The sequence below is a fragment of the Lygodium microphyllum genome, chromosome 15 (genome assembly GCF_053477565.2).
Source record: "Lygodium microphyllum isolate KBCC chromosome 15, Lygodium_microphyllum_v1.1.10, whole genome shotgun sequence".
NCBI lineage: Eukaryota > Viridiplantae > Streptophyta > Polypodiopsida > Schizaeales > Lygodiaceae > Lygodium > Lygodium microphyllum.
In genome coordinates, this window is record NC_141149.1 from 129,956,319 (window position 1) to 129,977,181 (window position 20,863).

Genomic DNA, 20,863 nt, shown 5'->3' on the forward strand with positions numbered 1-20,863 from the left:
TCATTACGATACTTCATCAAAATGAACCCAAAAGTATTGTTATAGAAGAAGAATCCCTTAAATTGAGCATAGGATATTTTCTCTCAGGTCTTATGACTATGAGTAGAATTGATTGAAACAAATTTTATTACTATAGTTGATAAATTTCATAGATGGCATTAATTTTAATACGCGATCCTAGGAAAAAAAAACCACATTTCTAAGATGCTTTTTGCTAAGACTGATTTATTATTAGACTAAAAGATCCTCAATGATGCTCATAAATGGATTACTTATACTCAAAGCCCTCTAGTGCAGTTGTATAAGTAATCCTAGTAGATAGAGCCCCTCTAAGATACTCAAAGTACATAACCTAGAGACCATAGCTAGGTATATAAGGTATAATGGTTGTATAAGAAGACACCTCAATAATTGACTTATCACCATTAAATCCCAAAGAAGAATCGTGTTCCATCCCCTTCAACTTTATATTCACCTCGTGAAGAACTTCATTAATCATAGCATCCTTGTCACCAATCTTTTTGTTGCAATGATGAAGTAACATATTCATCACTTTTCCTTCTAGCATCTAAGCCATTATCCAATCTTTTAGTCAAGTCCAAACATTTAGTCTTCGACTCATGAACCTTATGAACTAATGCTTTTTTTTTTTTACAATAACGAATAATTATCTACGGGGACAAACAAATCCTTGAGCATGATATAGGGCCGAGATATAACATCAATAAATCTCTCAACTACTATGTACAATGCAAGAGCTTATGGTCAACTTGCAACTTGACATACATCTCCATAAAGCTATCCATTTGAGCCTCGTTTGCTGTAATGTAGATAAGATGGAAAACGAAGAAGGTCTTATTGTTCAAGATCGCAAGGCGTATCTTAATCAGCGTGTCCCATGTCCTTGCTCTCAATGCAAGTTGGCAATTAGACGAAAACGCTGATTGTCTATAGAATACGTACGACGATTTGGCGAGTTTCAATCTGAGATCGTTGATCAGGCGATTGTGGATTTTCAGCAAACGGTAATTTGAAGTTAATATTAATCATGCATTGTACTCGCAAGCTAATTGAAAACCATACACAATAAGATTGGGTCTTGTTGGCAAATTTTCTATCCAGGGGGGTGATGTCTCGTCCCAAGGGGGAGTGCACCCTTTGCGGCCAATTAGAAGAGTTCATGGATGTGCGATGGATGGATTGCAAGAGCCAATCCACCACTCGCAAGGCCAATCCATACCATCAATGCCAGAGGAGACAGACAACATTCCCGACCTACCTACAATCTTGGAGCCTAAGATGGAGGCAATGATCGATGGATTGATTCCCATGGATGTCGAGACATTTGATCCGCTTAGAGAGGAAGCATCCATACCATTATATGATGGGTGCCGAGTATCTCGGTTGAAGACATTGCTTGCACTCTTAAGTGTGCAAGCAAAATACGGGTGGAGCGATACGAGTGTGACCGAGTTATTCAGGTACCTTGCACATAGGCTTCATTGATTTTTTTTTTGATACTATTATTACAAACATTTGTGCTTTTTCAAGGTGTTTTATGATTTTTTTCAGGTTATTGAAATATCATATATTACCACCTGCAAATACCATGCCTGAGTCTCGTGATGATGCACGACATGTTTTACGAAAGCTTGGCATGGACTACAATAACATCCATGCATGTATCAACGATCGCATACTATTTCGAGACGAATACGAGACTATGGAGACAGGTCCAAAGTGTGGTGCTCACAGGTATCGACAGGACTTGCAAGGGCAAACCATCCCTCAAAAAGTTCTCAGATACTTTCTGCTCATCCCCCGCATAAACCACATGTTTCGCACGTCCAGCATGGCAAGCTTGACAACGTGGCATGTGCAGAATAGGTCCACGGATGGAGTTCAACGAATATCAGCGGATTCGCGCGCATGGAGCCACATTGACTTTACCTTCCCAGGCTTTGCACGAGAGCCAAGGAATCTTCGCCTCGGTCTCGTAATGGATGGTGTGAACCCATTCGATCTGCGCTCAATTTCTTACAGTGTGTGGCCTATAGTGCTTGTCAACTACAACATCCCTCCATGGCTTTCTACGAAGAAAGGACATCTCATTCTTAGCTTGCTTGTCCCATTTTTTAAATTGATTATTCTAACACCATTTTTTATCTGTGCAGGTGACATTTTCAGGATGGGTCGAGGGATGAGCGATGAGGAGTTGCAGGACATCTTCGCACGCATGTCTCTAGACCATCTCACGAGATTCAGAAAGATGGTAGGCAGGGAGCTGTCTCGTTCTTCGTCAGGGCGCTCTACTAGATCTGCTTCACCTTTGAGCATACGATCTCGATGCTCACGACTTGGGGCCAGAGGGAGGGACTGCATCGGGATTAGGGGGATGCTGCTGTGGAGACACGGATGTGGTGTCTCCGTCTTGTCGTTCAGCTAGAGCTGCATCACCTCTAGGATTTGTCACACCTGTGGGGACGTCTACTCCAGTTACTCCGGCTTTTGCGCAACCGTCAATAGGTGGCACCCCTTTGGGTGCCACTCCGAGAGAGGTTACCCCCGTTGGTACACCGGATGTAGAGGGGTCTCCTGGATATGCCCATAAGCGTGGACAGAGACGACAGAGCGCGAGGCGGCGAGGGCACGACTCGAGGCCGGAGTGGTCCACCATCTTGGGAGTGGCAGCCACATGACATATTTGGAGGACTTTGTAAGTTTCTCTTTTGTTTTACTTGTTTGTTTTTTTGAAATATTCTTTATACTGACAATCATGTTTCTAACAGTTAGCATTTTGTTCTCTTTGCAGCACTCCATTATAAATCGTGAGCCGCAAGGCCTTGAGACTCGATATGCAGAGAGGCACGGTCTCAATGCATTGATCGACCGATTGTATAGACGCAGCGGCCCTGTAAGTCACTCATCTTTCTTGTCCATAGTTACCATGAGATATTTGAATGCACTATTGTATGGTGGATTGATGTGTTGTTTCTTTTTCTGCAGAATCCATTCGATGCTCCTTTACGGCGGCGGGATGAGCTTTCGAGGGACGAGGATTTCTAGCTCGCCCTTGGATCCTTGGAGCTCACACACCTTTATTTTTTAGTCGCTTGATCTATGTAGACATTTTCTATGTATTAGTGATATCCTGTCATGATTGTACCAATCGCTTTTTATGCGATCATGTATTTATTTCATGTATCAGTTTTATGATTTCAATATACATTCTTTTTGTTTGCAAGCGCTTTGTATACAGTAGTGTAGAAACTATTTTGTATGGCTCTCATACAGCACACAGTGCTATATGTGGCAGGGCAGCTTGCTGCCCTGCCACAAATTTTTTTTTCTTGTTACCGTTGCTATTTGTGTTGCAAATTTACTGCTCGCGTCGCTATTGGCTCACTATGTGCGTCGCAAATTTACTGGTTGCGTCGCTATTGGTGCAAATTTACTGGTTGCGTCGCTATTGGTGTCACTATGTGCGTCGCAAATTTACTGGTTGCATCGCTATTGGCGTCGCTATATGCATCGCTATTAGCGTCGCAAATGCGACGCATATAGCGACGCCAATAGCGACGTTTCTATGGCGTCGTCAATAACGACGCTTTTTGCGACGACGGGGGCAAATTTTATTGTTTGTATTTTCATCGCTTTAAACGTTGGTATAAGGTCTATATCTTGTAGTGACATGGAAAGTGAATGCCAATCGAGTCGTAAATACCTATAGTAATATTTTATAAAATAAATTAATAAGTTGAATCATGGTGAAAAATGGGATTAAAAGGCTACAACTTGGCAAAACTTACCCATGCAAGTGAAAAAAACGTTTTTAAGGGCTAGTGGAAGTTTATTCCAACCATTGTGAGAGAAAAGGAGGCTATTAGAGTGCAAGGAGAGACTGCTAATATGATTTGCAGTCACCAAGGATCAATCCTACAACATGTGACAATAGTTTGGAGCCCTTCGGGAGCAGGTGATAGCAACCCAAGGTCCTTCTAGTGCAGGTGACAACATATAGGAGGGGGCAACAACCTTTTTGGTGGTTCTAAGCTGTAGATGATAACTTTCATGACTATTTGAGCAAGGTGGCAATAGTTTTTCACCATGAAGTCTTATGAATCCACGAGAGAGAGAGAGAGAGAGAGAGAGCTCATAAATCAATAAGAGAGAGACAATGAGTGAGAGACAATGATGATAGAGAAAAATAGAGAAGGTGGGGATCCTTCAATATATGCCACTTGGTAATTAAAAAAGTACCTCCTCACTTGCATTGGGGCTATCAATGACAACTAGAACACAAAGTACCCTAATTGGTATTGACACTGGTGCAAAGTATTGGTAGAATCTAGGTGCTTTGAGAAGGTTGCCATGCGACAACTATACATGCATCTCCTATAATGCCATGTTGCAACCTCATCTCTTCTTCTTCTTCTTCTCTTGGGTTGTGGATTAGAAATGTCTATTTCTTTTCTTCTTCTACTTTCCTTCATTGACATATCGGTGCAAGAATCTCTCTCCCTCTCTCTCTCAAGATGTGGTAGGAATGAATAGGGAGGATGAGAGCCTACCGCCCCCCTCCCCTTGATCTCGTCTCACATGACTAAGGCAGCATAAGGCTACATACTTCTCACTCATACAGGCGGTCCAATCATACACAAAGGTTCTCACACACACACACACACACACACACACACACACACACGCAATGGGTATAAGTACATGAAACATGCATTAGGACGCAAAGTGGCCTCATTGTGTTACTAACATTGGTGCTTCGAACCTAGGAAAACATTGACTCAAGGTGCCGGGAAAAACTAGGCATGGAGGGTTTATGGTTTTATTTATACTATCAACAAATATATGGAATTTGATTCGAAAATAGTTCTAAAAATTCGAGTTAAAGGTTTTTGTATCTGCTACCAACTTCGAAGGTCATATAGTTCCGAACTCGTGAGAACTGCTCCTCTTAGGAAGAGTACCAGCGAGTGTGGCTATGGCGACGTCCGGGAAGAATACTGCGGTAGACGCAGCAGTCCAAGCCACAAATGATGATGCTTCGGCTAGCAAATTGTAAGTTTTTGCCGTTCTTGCTCTGTAATCTACACAGTTTTAGTCAAGCATCCAGTTTTACTATAATTTACAGTTGACCTCATCGAGATGCTGAGGGGCTTTGCTTTCATTGTGACGATCCTATCAGCTATGTACAATCTTATTCATGCCTGCAATCTTAATCAATAATAGCGTATATAACCGAAGCTCTGCAGTCGTAACACGATACTAATTCTGCAGCTTTAACATGATAGGGAAACGATTCAGATTATTTTAGTTATCAGACGTCTGAAGATCGTTGAAAACATAACAGATGGAGTTTATGAGTATCCCCAAAGTGTAACTTTGGTAGAACTTAGAATCGAGAAACGATTTCTAGCATGTTTAACAAGATTCCTCTTAGGCGAAACGTTTCGTGAGAACTTAAGAAGTTGAATTGGATGGTTGATGATGTTGACTTACTTATGATCTCTGTGCTGGAGACAAAATTGATAGAAAGATAGGGAAAGGTTTAGAGAGATTCCAGTGAATCAATACATTTTGTGTTTACGTAATGTATGGCTTAATAAAACCTTGTAACATACTGATTTTGTAAACAGATCCTGTGTGCGAAAGGGTTATATTGTAGATAATTATGTGCAGTATTTTGTACGTCGACCAGTAAAGCGATCACCCATCATCAACCGTGGTGAGACTTCTGGTCACCTCAGAATTCTTAGATGCATGATTGATCATTGGAAAGAAAATCTCCACCGATTTTTACTTGGTTGTATTTGTTGGGCATTGAGTTGCTTTCTTATGCACATCTTTATATTTATATTACTATGTGCAGCTGCCTCAGGCACTTATAAATGTCATGATATATAAAGCTTATTTTGAGTCATTAGTAACCATGTGATTGAGCGTCTAAGTCTGCAGTTCGTTTTTAGCTGTGGTGGATGTTGGAAGTTTTCAGCTGATTGTGATAGACTTGATTTTATAGGCAAAAGTGAAAATTTTGGAACGAGTCAATTATAAGTGCAAAATACAATCAAACATGTCAACTGATTGTGAGTGATATACTTGATATTATAGGCAAAGTGATAATTTTGGAACTAGTCAATTATAAGTGCAATATACAATCAAACATGTCAACTATATGACATGACATGAACACCATTGTAAGGGAATGAAGAGATGTTACCTAGGGAACTCTCTTGTAAAGTTTGGTGCTTCATGATCATCTCTTTTCTTTTTTAACAAACAAAGGTTGGTGTGATTGTATTTGCAAAGATGATGGAGCATTGTCGTGACCCTCCATATTGAGACCTTAATGCCTTCCACAGTGTGGACACTCTGGGACAGAAAACACAGCCTTTTTGAAGGCTGGGCCAGATCAATGCAGCAAGGAAGGTCCCTTTCAGGTGTAAAACACAGCTGACCAGCACCCTGTAGATGTCACCCAGCAAGCTGTATGTAACATCCATATAAATAGTAGGACTCGGAATGTTGAGCTAGAAATACTAGATGGCAAACCCATCGGCCATTTTAGTAGCAAGAGAATAAAGAAGTATTATCTAGCTGGACATCCTTTCCATGAACCACCCATGGTGAATAATAAAAGCCTACAAATAGAGCATATCTTCTATGAACAATTTGAGCAACATTAGCAACACCTTTGTGCACCACACTCCCGATCAAATTCAAATGGTCCCATCATAGACATTCAAGCCATTACTATTAATAATTTAGAAATGGAAGAGGAGCCCCTAATTCCAGATACTTACTTTCGTATCCACTTACAATAAGTAAGCTATTCTTGGCTGATACACTTATTAACGAGGGCTCAGATTATAATACACTTCCTTATTGCTATTGAAAAAGCTTAGGCTAGCCCCAATTGTACATGGAGTGAAGAGAAGGAGACACAAGGAACAAGATTGACAGAAATCTGAATGATACAAGGCTGGTCTCAGTCAGCCCCTACATGCAGGTTTGAGTGTCAGTGAGGATGCCAGACAGAGGCAGGAGATGATGGCGAGGGCTGGCATGCGAAAGTGAGGGAATGCCTGAATTAATGTGGAAGAGTGAGACAGGGCAGCTGTAAATAGGCACAAATGCTGAAACTAGCTGACCAACATTTAATGCAACCAGCAAATAATTCAATAAATGCCAGATGGAATGCACTAAATACTGCCTGTTTGCCCAATAAAATCCATCATGCCTGTGGCAATAAATCCCTTCTTGGAAATGAGAGAAACAAGTTGCCAGGCTGTTGGAAATGTTGGTTGAAGTGTTCCATGCGAACACTTACTTACACGTTTGTATTTGCACGTCCATTAAATAATTATTCTGTATACATGTGAACACACTTAAATCAACATGTGTGTGCAATGTTAGCATAGTGCATATGAACACACTTTTAGAGAAAGGTAGATTTTTCTACAAGTAGCAAGAAGCCTCTAGAAAAAGTGAGACTTGTAGACACATCAAGAATTCTCTAGAAAGTGGTAGATCTGTACCTTGCTAAACGTCTATAAAAGGACCTTTACTGTTATATCAATCATTCCATCTAATCAATTGAAGTGACATTCTATCATTGTGCCTCTAGACATACACACACACACACTCTCTCTCTACCTCTACCTTTTTGCTGTGCCCAAACACACCTTCATTGGGCATAAGAGCCTTCTCAGCCTTCAACTTGTTGATAAAAGCTCCACCTCAATCTGCTGTTCTCAGCTGTTGGCTGCCTTTGTGCACCTGTTTGCCCCCTATCTGCGTACCAATGTGCTGTTCTCTTTTGCTGTCTACTGCTGTATTCTCCTCACAGCTCACTCAGTATTCAGCATCTACCTGCTGTCTCATAATCGCCTGTTTGCTGCCTTTGGTTTCTCTTTATTCCACTTTTCTGAACATTGGTGATCAGTAAATAGAACTTGCTTCAACTTTTGACTGCTGACTTCTTCTACCGAAGCAGACAAAGACAGCGAATGCAAAGGGATTTGCTTCCATCTACATCTCTTCAGCAGTCAAGGTGAAACTACAGGCCCACAAGGCACAGATTGAAGTTTGTGGCACGAGAATCTCACATTATTGGTAAGTGCACACCTTACATTGGAATTTTGTCTTTCAATAGCTATCTTCCATCCAGTTCAAAGTGCACATCAGAGTTTGTCTTCATCTCTATCTCCAATCCTATCTTGTGTGCACAGTCTTGATGTGTTGTTTTCAGTCTCAACTCCAACTCAGTCTAAGAGCAAAATCTATATTGGAGTTTTGTTTTCAATATCTATCTTTGACTCAGTTAAAGAGGGCATCTCTTGGGCAGAGTTTCATCTTCAATCAATCCCTAATTTGGTCATTTAATAGGGCATGTACATCAACGGGCTCATCAACAAAGGCATTTGAAAGTCCTAACTTTTTGGGCGTATTTCTATTGTGGAGTTCTTGTTCGTGGAAAGGGAGAGTTCCATCATCAAGTATGAGTTCACCTTCCACAAGTTTTTTTTTAGTTTCTATAGGAGCATGGCATTTCACACTAGCTTATCTCTACTAACTCTCCTTCTCAGAATGGAGTTGTAGAGCATAGGTAACGGACCCAACATGAACATGGCATGCTCTATGCTGTTCACAGGAGAGCTCCTTAAGAGCCTTTGGATTGAGGTTGTTAATATTGAAAGCAGTTGTGGATGTGCAGAAGTTCAAGGAGGAATGAGCGTGAGTGTGTGTGATGGTTGGTGAGAGAGTTAGAGCGAGAGGAGTGAAAGTCCTATCTGATATGAGTGTACCAACAATATGTTGGTACATAAAGAATAAAATGTATTTATACTTAGGGCACGTAAGGGTGCATTCACATGTACAACTAAATAATGTGCGTGTACTATACATGAAAGGTTAAACGGACCTTTATCCCAACAACCTCCCACTTAAAAGGTTTGAAGTGAACCTCTAACCAACTCCCACTAGTCGTATGCAATGCTCGTGTTGAGCTTTGCTTAGACTTTTAGTGAGAACATTTGCAGGGTTGTCCTGTGTTTTGATCTTGGTCAATGTGATTTGACCATCTTCCAAAATCTATTTGATGAAGTGATATCACACATCTATATACTTTGTGCGTGAATGATATATGGCATTCTTAGCTAGATAGATAGCACTCTGGCTATCACATCCCAAAACTATAGTACTTATAGACATGTTGAGATCCTTTGCAAGTGTGCTCAACCATATAGCTTCCTTAGAAGCTTTAGTAGCTGATATGTATTTTAGCTTCAGTGGTACTCAGTGCGACAATGTTCTGCAACCTGGAACACCAAGAGATAACCCCATCAGCAAATGTAAAGATATACCCGCTGGTGGACTTGTGAGTGTCCAAGTCACTTGCCATGTCTGTTTCACAATAACCCTGCAAACTAAGTGCACCCTGCCCATAGCAAATGCACTTTATTTGTGTACCCTTGAGGTATCTAAGAATATACTTGATAGTCTCCCAATGTGTTTTGCCAGGATTTCACATAAACTTGCTAACAACTCCCATTGCATGAGCAATGTCTGGATGAGTAGTAACCATAGCATACATAAGAGAGCCACAAGTTGATGCATAGGGGACTCCCTTCATAGCATTTGCTTCCACGTCATCTTTTGGGCTGTTAGCTTTACTAAGCTTAAGAGAAGGAGGTAAGGGTACCCCAAAAGGCTTATCTCCAGCCATGTTAAATCTGTCCAGTACCTTTTCAATGTACTTTTCTTGAGATAAAAACATCAATTTCTGCATTCTATCTCTACGAATCCTCATGCGCAAAATATGCTTTGCATTCCCCAAATCTTTCATGGAGAAGGCTGATTTCAACTGATTTTTGAGAGTATCTAAGCTAATCTTTCTTTTCCTAGCTAGCAACATATCATCCACATACAAAACAAGTATGATGGGGCTGCCATCTGTATCCGTTTTCATGTACAAACAATGATCTGCATGGCTGCGTGTAAACCCATGAGATAACATAAAAGTATCAAACTTTTTATACCACTGCCGTGGTGCTTGCTTCAGCCCATTCAGGCTGTGTTTTAGTTTACACACCATCTGCTCTTTTCCAGGAACTACAAAGTCCTCAGGCTGTTTCGTGTAAATTTCCTCATCAATGTCACCATGCAAGAAAGCTGTTTTTACATCCATTTGGTACAGTTCTAAGTCCAATACAACAGCGAGAGTAAAAAGCACACGTAGAGTGGTCATCTTCACAACAGGTGAGAAGACCTCTTGGAAGTCAATCCCTTCCTTCTGAGCATACCCTTGGCAACAAGTCTTGCCTTGTACTTGGGTTTCCCATCAATTGTCTTTACTTTGTACAGCCATTTGTTTGGAAGAGGTTTCCTTCCTTTGGGCAACGACACAAGATCCCAAGTATCATTTGCACATATAGATTTAATGTCTTGAGTCTTCTTGCATAGCTAGCTTCCACTTACTGCTGAATTTGCATGGCTTGGCCTTTTTGTATGTAAGAGGCTCACCCTTATCTGTAAGCATCACATAATGCAAGGAGGGGTCAAACCTATGTGGTTGCCTTCTTACATGTGTAGACCTGCGTACCCAATGATCAATATTTTTAGGAATTGAGTCTACGTCTGGAGGTATGTTATTTTCAGCATTTATTGGCTGCTGTAAGCCATTTTCAGCATGCTGTTCATGCTATACAGCACCTTCATTTTCATTACTAGCACCTGCAATTTCATAATCAGCAAGTCTATCTTGCTGTCCATGACCTCCTTGTGCTTCTATTTGCTGTCCATTATCATGTGGCTCAAAAATAACCGGCTGATCATCAGTTTCAGCCTGCGGTACATCACCATGAGGCTCATTTCCTGAAGTAATACGGGGTTGCAAACTTTGAAATTTCACATTTTTCATATCTTCATTTGAGGCTAAAGTACCTTTCAGTAATTTTACTTCATTAAACACAACATTACGGTTGCGAATAATTTTCTTGGACTGAGGTAACCACACTCTGTAGCCAAATGCACCCTCATCATCATAGCTCATGAAAATGCCTTTAGTGGATTTTGGGTCAAGTTTGTTCCTCAGCTCATCTCTAACATGCACAAAAGCATCACCACCAAATATGCGTAAACAGTCATATGAGGCCATTTGCCAGACCAAACCTCCTTAGGGATGCCATTATTTAAGGACTTGTTTGGAGAGCAGTTGCAAATGTGAACCACGGTTTTGAGCGCCTCTCCCCAAAATTCATGAGGGAGATTAGTAGTGGACAGCATGTACCACACTCTTTCACATAAATTCCTATTATATATCTTAGCCACCCCATTTGAAGAAGGGTTGAAGGGGCTATAAGCTCTCTCTTAATATCATGCAAGTCACAAAAGGACTTGAATTCAGTTGATGTGAACTCACCCCCATTATCGGTTCTCAAGCATTTCAGCTTTTTACCTCTCTGAGTGGTTACAAATGCATGAAAAGTTTTAAAAATAACAAACACTTCACTTTTCTTTTTCAACACGTATACCTAAATCTTTTTGGAACAATCATTTATAAAGGAGACAACATATACAGCACCACCCAATGACTTCATAAGCATACTACATACATTTGAAGGCTTTAAGTCCAAGACATTGGACTTACGAGAGACACCAAGTAAAATGAATTTTTTAATTTACTTTCCAAACGGACACTCATTACAAAAGTCAAGTTTAGAGCCGTTTCCATCAACCCTCTTCAGAGAGGTAAGGACATTAAGTCCTTTCTGGCTCATATGGCCTAATCTCTTATGCCATAACTCCAAGTGACTGCAAATTTCAACAACTGCAAGAAACTTGCTATTCAAGGCTTTACAATGCAAATAATACAAAGTGCCCTTTGGTTCCTTTTGCAATCAGCATGGAACCCTTTTTCACTTTCCACAGACCACCACCAAACAGTTTGGTGTAGCCATGCAAGTCAAGGTGACCAACAGATAGTAAACTCTTTTTAATGCCAAACACATATCTGACATCTTTCAACACAAGCTCTTGACCATTGTCTAAAGACAAGTGTACAGTGCCAATTCCATCAATGCTGCAAGCATGGTTATTTCCAAGATACACCTTTCCATAACTGCCTACATTGAACATAGCAAAACACTCCAAGCAAGGAGTTACATGGAAAGAGGCACCAGAGTCTACAATCCAAGTTTGAGTGACACCATCATCAACTTACAAAAGTGCATCAATCACATCAGCCTTGGTAATTTGCATATCTTGCATGTGGCATACAAGGGCTGTTGTGCTAAGAATTGCTCTTAGCCACTTAAACAGCCCCAAAATATGCTTATTTTAGGCTTATTTTAGCCAAAACCCGAAAACGGGGAGTGGATCGAGAGAGTTAAGTGGGAGAGGATCTAGAACCCTAATTTTCTATAAATTGGCAGCCAACCCTCCACTATACTTTGAACCTCGTTTTTGCAGGTTTCAGGTGTTACCAACTTGCAACCCACACCCCGGTCACGCAGGACATCTCAGCCCTTGCTGTCCATCATTGTTCCCTACAGTCTGGCTCATGTTTCGAGCCCTCCACATGCTGATTGCTGCTGTTTCTGCCTGGTGACTGACTGCTGATCATCTGCACTGCTATTGTATAGCCTGCCACATCAGCAAACTGTTGCGTTTGCAGGCTCCAGCTGCTGCCTTGACAGTTTTCTCTCTCTTGCTGCAGTTGGTGCAGTCTTTCTCTCTCCTGCAGGCTGTCCTGCCTGCGTTTTTAGCCTTTCTCTCACCTGCTGTCTGCGTTTTTAGTCTTTCTCTCTCCCGCAGGCTGTCCCGCTTGCGTTTTTAGTCTCTCTTACTTGTTGTTTACGTTTTTAGTCTTTCTCTCTTCTCACTGTTGTCCGCATCAAATCTAGCTTCTCACTGCTGCGTTTGCTGGTGTTCGACATCCGGAGGTTGCCTTGCTGCGATTCGGGATTTGTTTGGAGTACGACACAGTCTCTAGCCTATTACCCCTGTCCTAATCCTTGAGATATAGGAGTTTGAGGTACAGTATTCATTCATTGCATAGTGTGTTTGCTGCATGAGCATCATATTATTAGTAGTCATATCATTTCATTTCTTAACTATGTTCATTGTCTCTGAGTTACCCTAACCCTAACTGTGTTTTTTTATCAGTCTGTGCTTTGTTGTACAGCTTTTGTTTATGCTTCTGTGTTAGGGTATTTTCTTTACAAGGGCATTGTAATCAACTGCACATAATGCATCAGCTTCTGTATCCGAAAGCTCCTCTATAACCACACTAGAGGCCACATTGGCCTTTTCCTTGCCTTTGGTTGCCTCAGATGCATCTGCTTATCCTTCTTCTTCTTCTTATCTCCTGCATTCTTCTTTCTCTCTTGTTCCTTCTTGTAATACATGCAATCAGGTTTCTTGTGACCCTTCCGACCATAGTGATAGCAAGTAATTTCACTCATTTCCTTTCCTTTGCTCTTGCTCCTGTTTCTCTGTCCTGCATTTGCGTTTTTCTTTTTAGCCTTGCCTCTTACGTTATAAGTTGAGCTGCTGGCTTCTCCACTAGACATATGTCTAATTTTTTCATTCAAGATTGAACCCCTCACCCCATCATATGAGAGATTGGGGTTATTGTTGAGTGAAACCACCAAGGTCTCCTAAGAGTCAGGCAGTGTCATGACAAAAAAAATCGTCCTCAACTTATCATCAAAGTCTAGATTTGCATCCTTGAGCTGATTTAAAATGCCTATAAATACACTCAAGTGCTCAGTTGCAGGCTTTGACTTATCCAGTTGCATATTCACCAACCTGCGCATTAAATGCATCTGATTAATAGGTGTAGTGATCTCATAGGTAGTTTTTAGCTTCTCCCATATTGCATAACCTGTATCTAAACCCTTAACGTCTGTCAAGATGTCATCAGTGACACCCATCTTAATGTAAGCCACAACCTTTTTATTGACTCTGGCCTAATTTGCATCAGACATTAGTGTGGGTTAATCTCCTACAAAGCATCCTCACAATCCTTTAGAAACAATTTGCCGTGCATACGGTCTTTCCAAAGGTCAAAGCCATGACCATCAAAACGTTTGATTTCCATCAAACTCTTGATATCTGAACTAGAAGAAGTTGCAGTCATTTTATCGCGAACACAAGAGTAAATGCCCTTGAACTACAAAAGCACAAGCTGAACCAGTAAACACACTATTGTTCTTCCTCAACCAGAAATAAGTCTCTGCTGTTTGTACATGAACCAGCCACCACACGGGCAAAAAATGCGGAAATTTACCAAATTTTGCACAAATCCCCAAAATTTCAGGTCCAAAATTGCATAAACGTGAGTCAATCTGACCTAGTTGAGCAAAATTTTATCAATACACGAAAAGCCCAAATCTCTGAGATCCAATGTCAAGTAATTTTACGCAAAGGAGCAAAATCCTGAAAAATTTGGCAAAATCCCCAATTTAATTGAGGGAACCATACGTAATGTTTGCAATTTCTGACTTGAATATCATTGCCAGGCATGAAGGAGAACAAAACCAAGAAAAGCCCTAAATTTTTGGGCTCGAATTTGCACAGAATTGACAAATGTGCTTTCATGCTTGAATTTTTGTTAAGAAGAAGGGGGTGATTTGAAATTAGAGGAATTTTCGATTCCCTTTAAAAAAAATTGACGGAGGGGAAAGGGATGGGGTTTCCGTTGACACTACCTCGTCGCGTGACCGCTGTCATGCATGGATCGGGTGCTTGGAGTCCTTGTCGCCACGCGTACCTAGTTTGCCTGCCTACTCCGTCGTGTCAGCAGAGAAGAGTGAAAGTCCTACCTGATATGAGTGTACCAACGATATATTGGTACACAAAGAATAAAATGTATTTATACATAGGGCATGTAAGGGTGCATTCACATATACAACTAAATAATGTGTGTATACTATACATAGAAGGTTAAACGGGCATTTATCCCAACAGTTAACATTTTGGTGTACATCCTCAATCGGTGCCTCACTGTGAGGCTGTTTCTCAGAGAACTTTATATGATGCATTATTTGGCTCTCGGTGTGTAGTTTTCCACTTTAGAGTCTTTGGGAGTTGTGTTTACATGCATACCCCTGCTAATAAGATAGGCAAGCCTCCTACTTGAGATGATCTCTTGATTTTTGTGGGATACTTCTCCAAAGCGAAAGCCTGTTGTCTATTCGATCCTTGAACAAATAAATTTATTATTGGGAGAAATGTAGTGTTTGATGAGAGGAATATTGTGTAGTTTTCTGCATCCGACTGTGAGCCCTTTTCTCACATTATTTCCTTGGAGATCATGCCTTCTGAGCTAGGTCCACTACTTGTTTTTAATCCACATGCAGATTCTATAGTTTCCATGCTTCCTCCATGAGACCTGTTACCTTGTTTGTACTAATAGACCATACGGGATTTGGGGATACTTCCATTGGATTCCACTTCGGAGGGCCCTAGAAGATCTTCTCGACTTGCATCTCAGACATCATTTGTGTCGTTGTTTACAGCTGATTACTTAGGGCATTCTGAGTTGGATAGTTGGTAGGAGGCGCTTCAGTACCCCTAATGGTAAGAGGCTATGGAAAAAGAGGTAGAGATTATTGACCGAAATGAGACTTGGACCTTGGTTGATTGTCGAAGCCACAAGACAATCATTGGGACGAAGTGGATTTTTAGGACTTAGCTAAAGGTTGATGGGACTTCAGACAAATACAAGGTTCGTCTTTTGGTGTAAGGGTTTCGACAAAAGCAAGGTATTGACTATGAAGAGACCTTTGCTCCTACTACGGGGTTGATATCATTTTGTTTGTTGGTTGCACTCACCGCTTTCTATGGTTGGTCGATCTATTAGATGGATGTCAAAAAGTGCCTTTCTCTCCAGTTATATGGAGGAGGAAGCCTATGTGGAGTAGTCTCCCAAGTTTTCTTTTGCAAATTGGAAAGATAAGGTCTTTTGTTTGCGGAAAGCTCTTTACGGGCTAAAATAAGCACCACAATCTTGGTTCCAGAGGATGGATGAGCTCCTTAGAACTCACGGATACCATTCTACCCTTTATGACCTAGACTTATATGTTCGTACTACTTTAAAGGGGGTTAGCTATATCAGGCCTGCTATACGTAAATGATTTACTTATCACTGGCTTAGATTTTGATGCCATAGTAGAAATTAAGGCCTAGCTTTGTTCTACTTTTGAGATGACAGACATTGGTTTATTATCTTAATTTTGGAGATGGAGATAGTTCGATCTAGGGATAGTATTTTTGTGTCATAGCAGAAGTAGGCTCTTCAATTACTGGACCAATGTTGCATGGATGAGACACAGCCTGTGGCCACAGTTCTTGATTCCACTATCCATCATTTGAAGAATACCCTAGGTAGCCCTTTGACGAGCATACCTATAGATTCGTGGTAGGGAAACTCCTTTGGTTGATTCACACCAAGCCAGATTTAGCTTACTCAGTTAGTATTTCACTACACCTAGGACGTCACATTGGATTGGATGTCTTTGTGTTTTGAGATATTTGCGGTGTATCTCTTCTTATGGTCTAACTTATGGTTTTGATTTATGTTTGTAGGGCTATACTCGATTCTAACTGGGCAAGATATCTTGACACCCAATGTTCCCATGGTGGCTACCTCTTTACTTTGACCACGATATCCATCTCTCGTGCTAGATGTAAGTATAGGGCTCTCTTTGCTGACACCGTGGAGGCTATCTACTTGAGGAGCTTACTGGCGACACTTCAATTTCCATGTGACTCTTCCACCATTGTCTATTGCGATAACTAGAGTGCGATTGCCCTTGCGGGCAATCCAATCATTATGCCATGGACGCAGCATGTGGAAGTCCACTTCCACTTCACCAGAGAGCAAGTTGAGCTAGGTACTATACGCCTAGAGTTTGTGCCTTTATTTGACAATTTTACAGATATATTGACCAAGGTGGTCAATTGACTGGTATTGCAGTATATTCTACTCAGGATTGATTTGGGTAGACCCTCCCATACTTCTTCAGATTGATGGGAAGTGGGTGTTTCCCTCCATCTTTTCCTTGGAGTTTGAGAGGGGGTGGAGTTTTTCTCTTTGTGGTGAGAGGATGTTGTTTACAATTTCTTTTCTAGACATTATGTATATTGTACTTTGTATCTTCATCCGTATCATCAGGATGACATGATTGTAAAAGGGCACTTGGGCAAATGAGAAATTTCCTTGTGAGGGTACTCTCCAAGTGGCACGGTTGCATCACATTTTGCATGAGCATGATGATACTTCCATTGCCTCTTGTATAACTCTAGTGCATTAGTATTTTGTTTTTGTAAACATGGATCTGTGTATATTTATCACTTTTTGGTATTTTAGAGTGGAGAACTCTAGATTCACCATATTCGTGGCATTGCATATGGCAGTCTCCAAGGTAGTCTCCTTGCTTCCTTAGTTTCTCTAGCTTGCTTTCTGTCCACTTTTTTGCCCCTCCATATACTCACCATATTTGCTTTGCATACCCTTAGCATATTTCCTTATCATTGACTCCCAGTAGTGGTAGAGATAGCTTGCTTATTTTGTGAAAGCTTTTGGGTCTATCTACTAGTCTTGCGTTGCTATCCATACTTTTTGAAAGAAACACTATATAAAAAAAAAGGCAGTTCGCTTTGGTTCCATCTATCTTTGCAGGACTTGGTAGGCCACTTGATAGTTGACTTTCTTCAATGCCTTGGTCTCTTTGGGATAACCACTTGGGCTCCCTTGGTAAAAATAACCATCGCCTCTGTAGTCTTGGTGGGCCATTGGGTAGCCTTCGTGCACTCTTTGTTCGATGCCCTGGGTGCTTTGTGTTGGGATGCCTTAGAGTAAAAACAACAAATAAAAAGATACAAAGCATCGGGTTGGCCTTACTTTCTAGCTTAGTTTTTGGGGCTGAGAGGGGATGTTGAGCTAAAATAAGTATTACATGCTGAATTAGCCTCTTAAACAGCCCCAAAAATGCTTAACTTATGAAAGCCCTAAAATGGTGCATGGTTCGGGAGAGTTTTAAAATGGTGCATGGTAGGAGGTCCTGAAAGTTTCCATAAATAAGGAGGTTGTCTTCCATTCAGCACAATCTCATTTTTGCAGGTTTCAGGTCCTCTAGCTTCGCTACCCATACCCCTTTTGCCCATGACATCTTAGTTAAAGGTGCCCATTGCTGTCTATATCCATTAGGTGCTTGTTTCCAACCTTTTCTTCGTAGTCTACACTCCTTGGAGCTGTCGGCTATTGTTCTCTACCCCTCACGTGGCCGCGCATGAGCTTAGCGATCCGCTACCGTGCGTTTACTGCTGCATTTAGCTTGGCGACTTCCCACACTACCGCATTTCGCCCTTCCAGCTGCCTCCCTACACTCTGCTGATATTATATTGTTGCGTTGTATCATCCCTATTGCCGCCTAGGCTGTTATCACTCTTTGGAGGCTGCATTTTGCTGTTTTCTCTCTTTGCCAGTGGCACCATTGTTTGTTGGGTTAATTGTTTTCTCTCTCTTTTGCTTGTCCGTTGGTTTGACACTAGCACCATTGTTTGCTACGTTTGCTACTATCCGACATCTTTGGAGGTTGTGTTTTGTTGTTTTCTCTCTCTTTTACTTGCTCGACATTGTTGCGTTTGTTGCTATCCGATACCTTGGAGGTTGCCTTTCTATGTTTGAGGACCCATTAGAAATAGGACACTCTCCCGCTCATCATCTCTGCCTCTGTCCTCGAGACATGAGAATTCGGGGTATTGTTTTTATTCCCTGCACGGTTTGTTTACTATATGCGCATTGTATATCAATATTTGGTCATTCATTCATATTTCCAGTGTACTCATTTTCTCTGAGTTACCCTAACTCTTATTGTGTTCTATTGAGTTTATGATTTATTGTATGCTTTCATTCATGTTTTGTGTTAGGGTGTTTCTTCACAATATCAACTATGGCCGAGGTAGGGGATTGATTAAGTATATGGACGACAATGATGGCTATTGCTTCTGGCCCAAAGACATTAAGGTGTTTGGAGATGCTCCATCATAGTTTACATCATCTCGATCACACTGCGATTCTTCTACTCTAGTATGCCACTCGCTTAAGGGGTATTTGTGTTGGCAAACTCTTGGTAAATGCCACTATTTGCACAAAAATGATTTAGCTCTAGGGCGAGAAACCCCTCTCCCTTGTTGGAATGCTGGGTCTTGAGTTTCTTGCCAGACCTGTTCTCTTCAAAGATCAACCAATTCTTAAAATGTGAGAATGCTTCGAACTTTGAGGCTAAAAATATGCCCACATCATCTTGCTAAAATAATCAATAATAGCATAAAATACAAACTCCCCTCCTCAAGGGACTTTGTCCTCATAGGTCCATATAAGTCCATTGAAACAAGCTCTAAGGGCTCCTTAGCCCATTGTGAAGCCTTGTTGGGAATAGCACCTCTATGCTGCTTGCCATGAATACAAGATACATATGGGAGGTGACTCGCCTCAAATCTCTGGCAACCTATGCATCAATTGACCATGAGCTGCTTGCCGAAGGTATTTGTAGTTGAGGTAGCCGAATTGAGCATGCCAAAGCTCGGTCTGAGTTTGTGAGGAAAAAAGAAGAGAAGAAAAGGTAGTAGAAGACCACATCTTGTAGACTTCATTCTCCTTATGTCCTGCACAAAGAACATGTTGAGTCACTCCATCAAGAACTCGGAAGGAGTCCTTATTAAACTTGACCGTCAAACCAAGAGCATAGGTCTTACTCACTGAAAGGAGATGATATCCTAGACCCAACACATAGAGCAACTTGGATGTATGGACACCACCTTGCCCATTTGGAATTAGCTATATATCACCCTTCTCTTTGATGGGGACCGAAAAACTGTCACCTATAAAAATTTGCCAATGCATCAGATGCATACATGCAATCCCACAATCCACTCACGAGACAGTGGGGCATCTTTGCTACATCAATGGTAGTCGGAGGAACATCCTCTATCACCTCTAGATGGAGGAAGGGGGCCGACGATGGAGCAGTCACCACTCCGAAGTCCTTTGTAGTCTTCTCCTTCTAGGTGTTCTTCTTGTCCTTGTCAGAGGATTTTTTTTGCAATGACCTTTCTTGCCATAAACACGGTAAGTAGACTCCTTTGGCTGTGTTTGGTTTGGACTTCTCGTCCTTCTTCTTCTTATTGTTGTTCTTTCTTGTCTATTGGGAAGTTTGGTTGGTCAAAGCCTTGGACTTGGGAGTGTTCTAACCTTTGAGTTGTTCCTCTTGGTCCAAGACCATAGGAACCAACTTCTCCCACTTAAGGGTCTCTGTCCGTCTTGAAGCAATCAAGGTAGAGTAGAATGCATTGAATAGGGCGGTAACTGAGAAAGAAGAGTTATCACCATGTCCTTTGACACAATCGCCTTCCTTCCGTTTTGGACCTGCAGTTGCAATTGCCAAAGCTTATCGACATGCTCTCCTATAGAAGAAGGCTTGTTACGACTCAAAAGTCCTCATCTAAATCTCTAGAGAAACTTGCTTCATCACAGTCATTGGATTGTAGATTTGTTCTAGCTCCAGCCATATCTCTTGAGCCATGATCAAGTGCTTGATGTAAGCAATGATGGCTCGAGTGCAAGAGAGAAAGAGGAAAGAATGGATGTAGGCATTTAATTTGTCCCAACGAGCTTGTACCTTCATCAACTCGACTTTCTCATTTGCAGAAAGCTTGGAGACGGGGGTTGTAGGATGGCCTATAGCCTCGGTCACAAGCTCCGCTAGATCATAAGACCTTAGAATGCCAAGCATCATTACGTGCCAAATGTGGTAATTCTCCCCGTTGATCTTCTAAT

At 41.3% G+C, this 20,863-nt stretch overlaps 1 protein-coding gene across 2 annotated transcripts in view; it reads left to right on the forward strand.

Annotated features, from left to right (window-relative positions):
- Positions 1-4,893: 4,893 nt before the first annotated feature.
- Positions 4,894-20,863, forward strand: part of SBI1 (Leucine carboxyl methyltransferase) — a 136,126-nt gene continuing 120,156 nt past the window's right edge. Inside the window, exons 1-2 of one of the 2 annotated variants that reach the window (XM_087694770.1) lie at positions 4,894-5,073; positions 5,652-5,740. In XM_087694770.1, coding sequence (XP_087550896.1) covers positions 4,997-5,073; positions 5,652-5,740 — 166 coding nt within the window. In that variant the 5' untranslated portion in view covers positions 4,894-4,996. The remainder of the gene's footprint in view (positions 5,074-5,651; positions 5,741-20,863) is intronic. The other variant, XM_087694769.1, reaches the window with a different exon arrangement.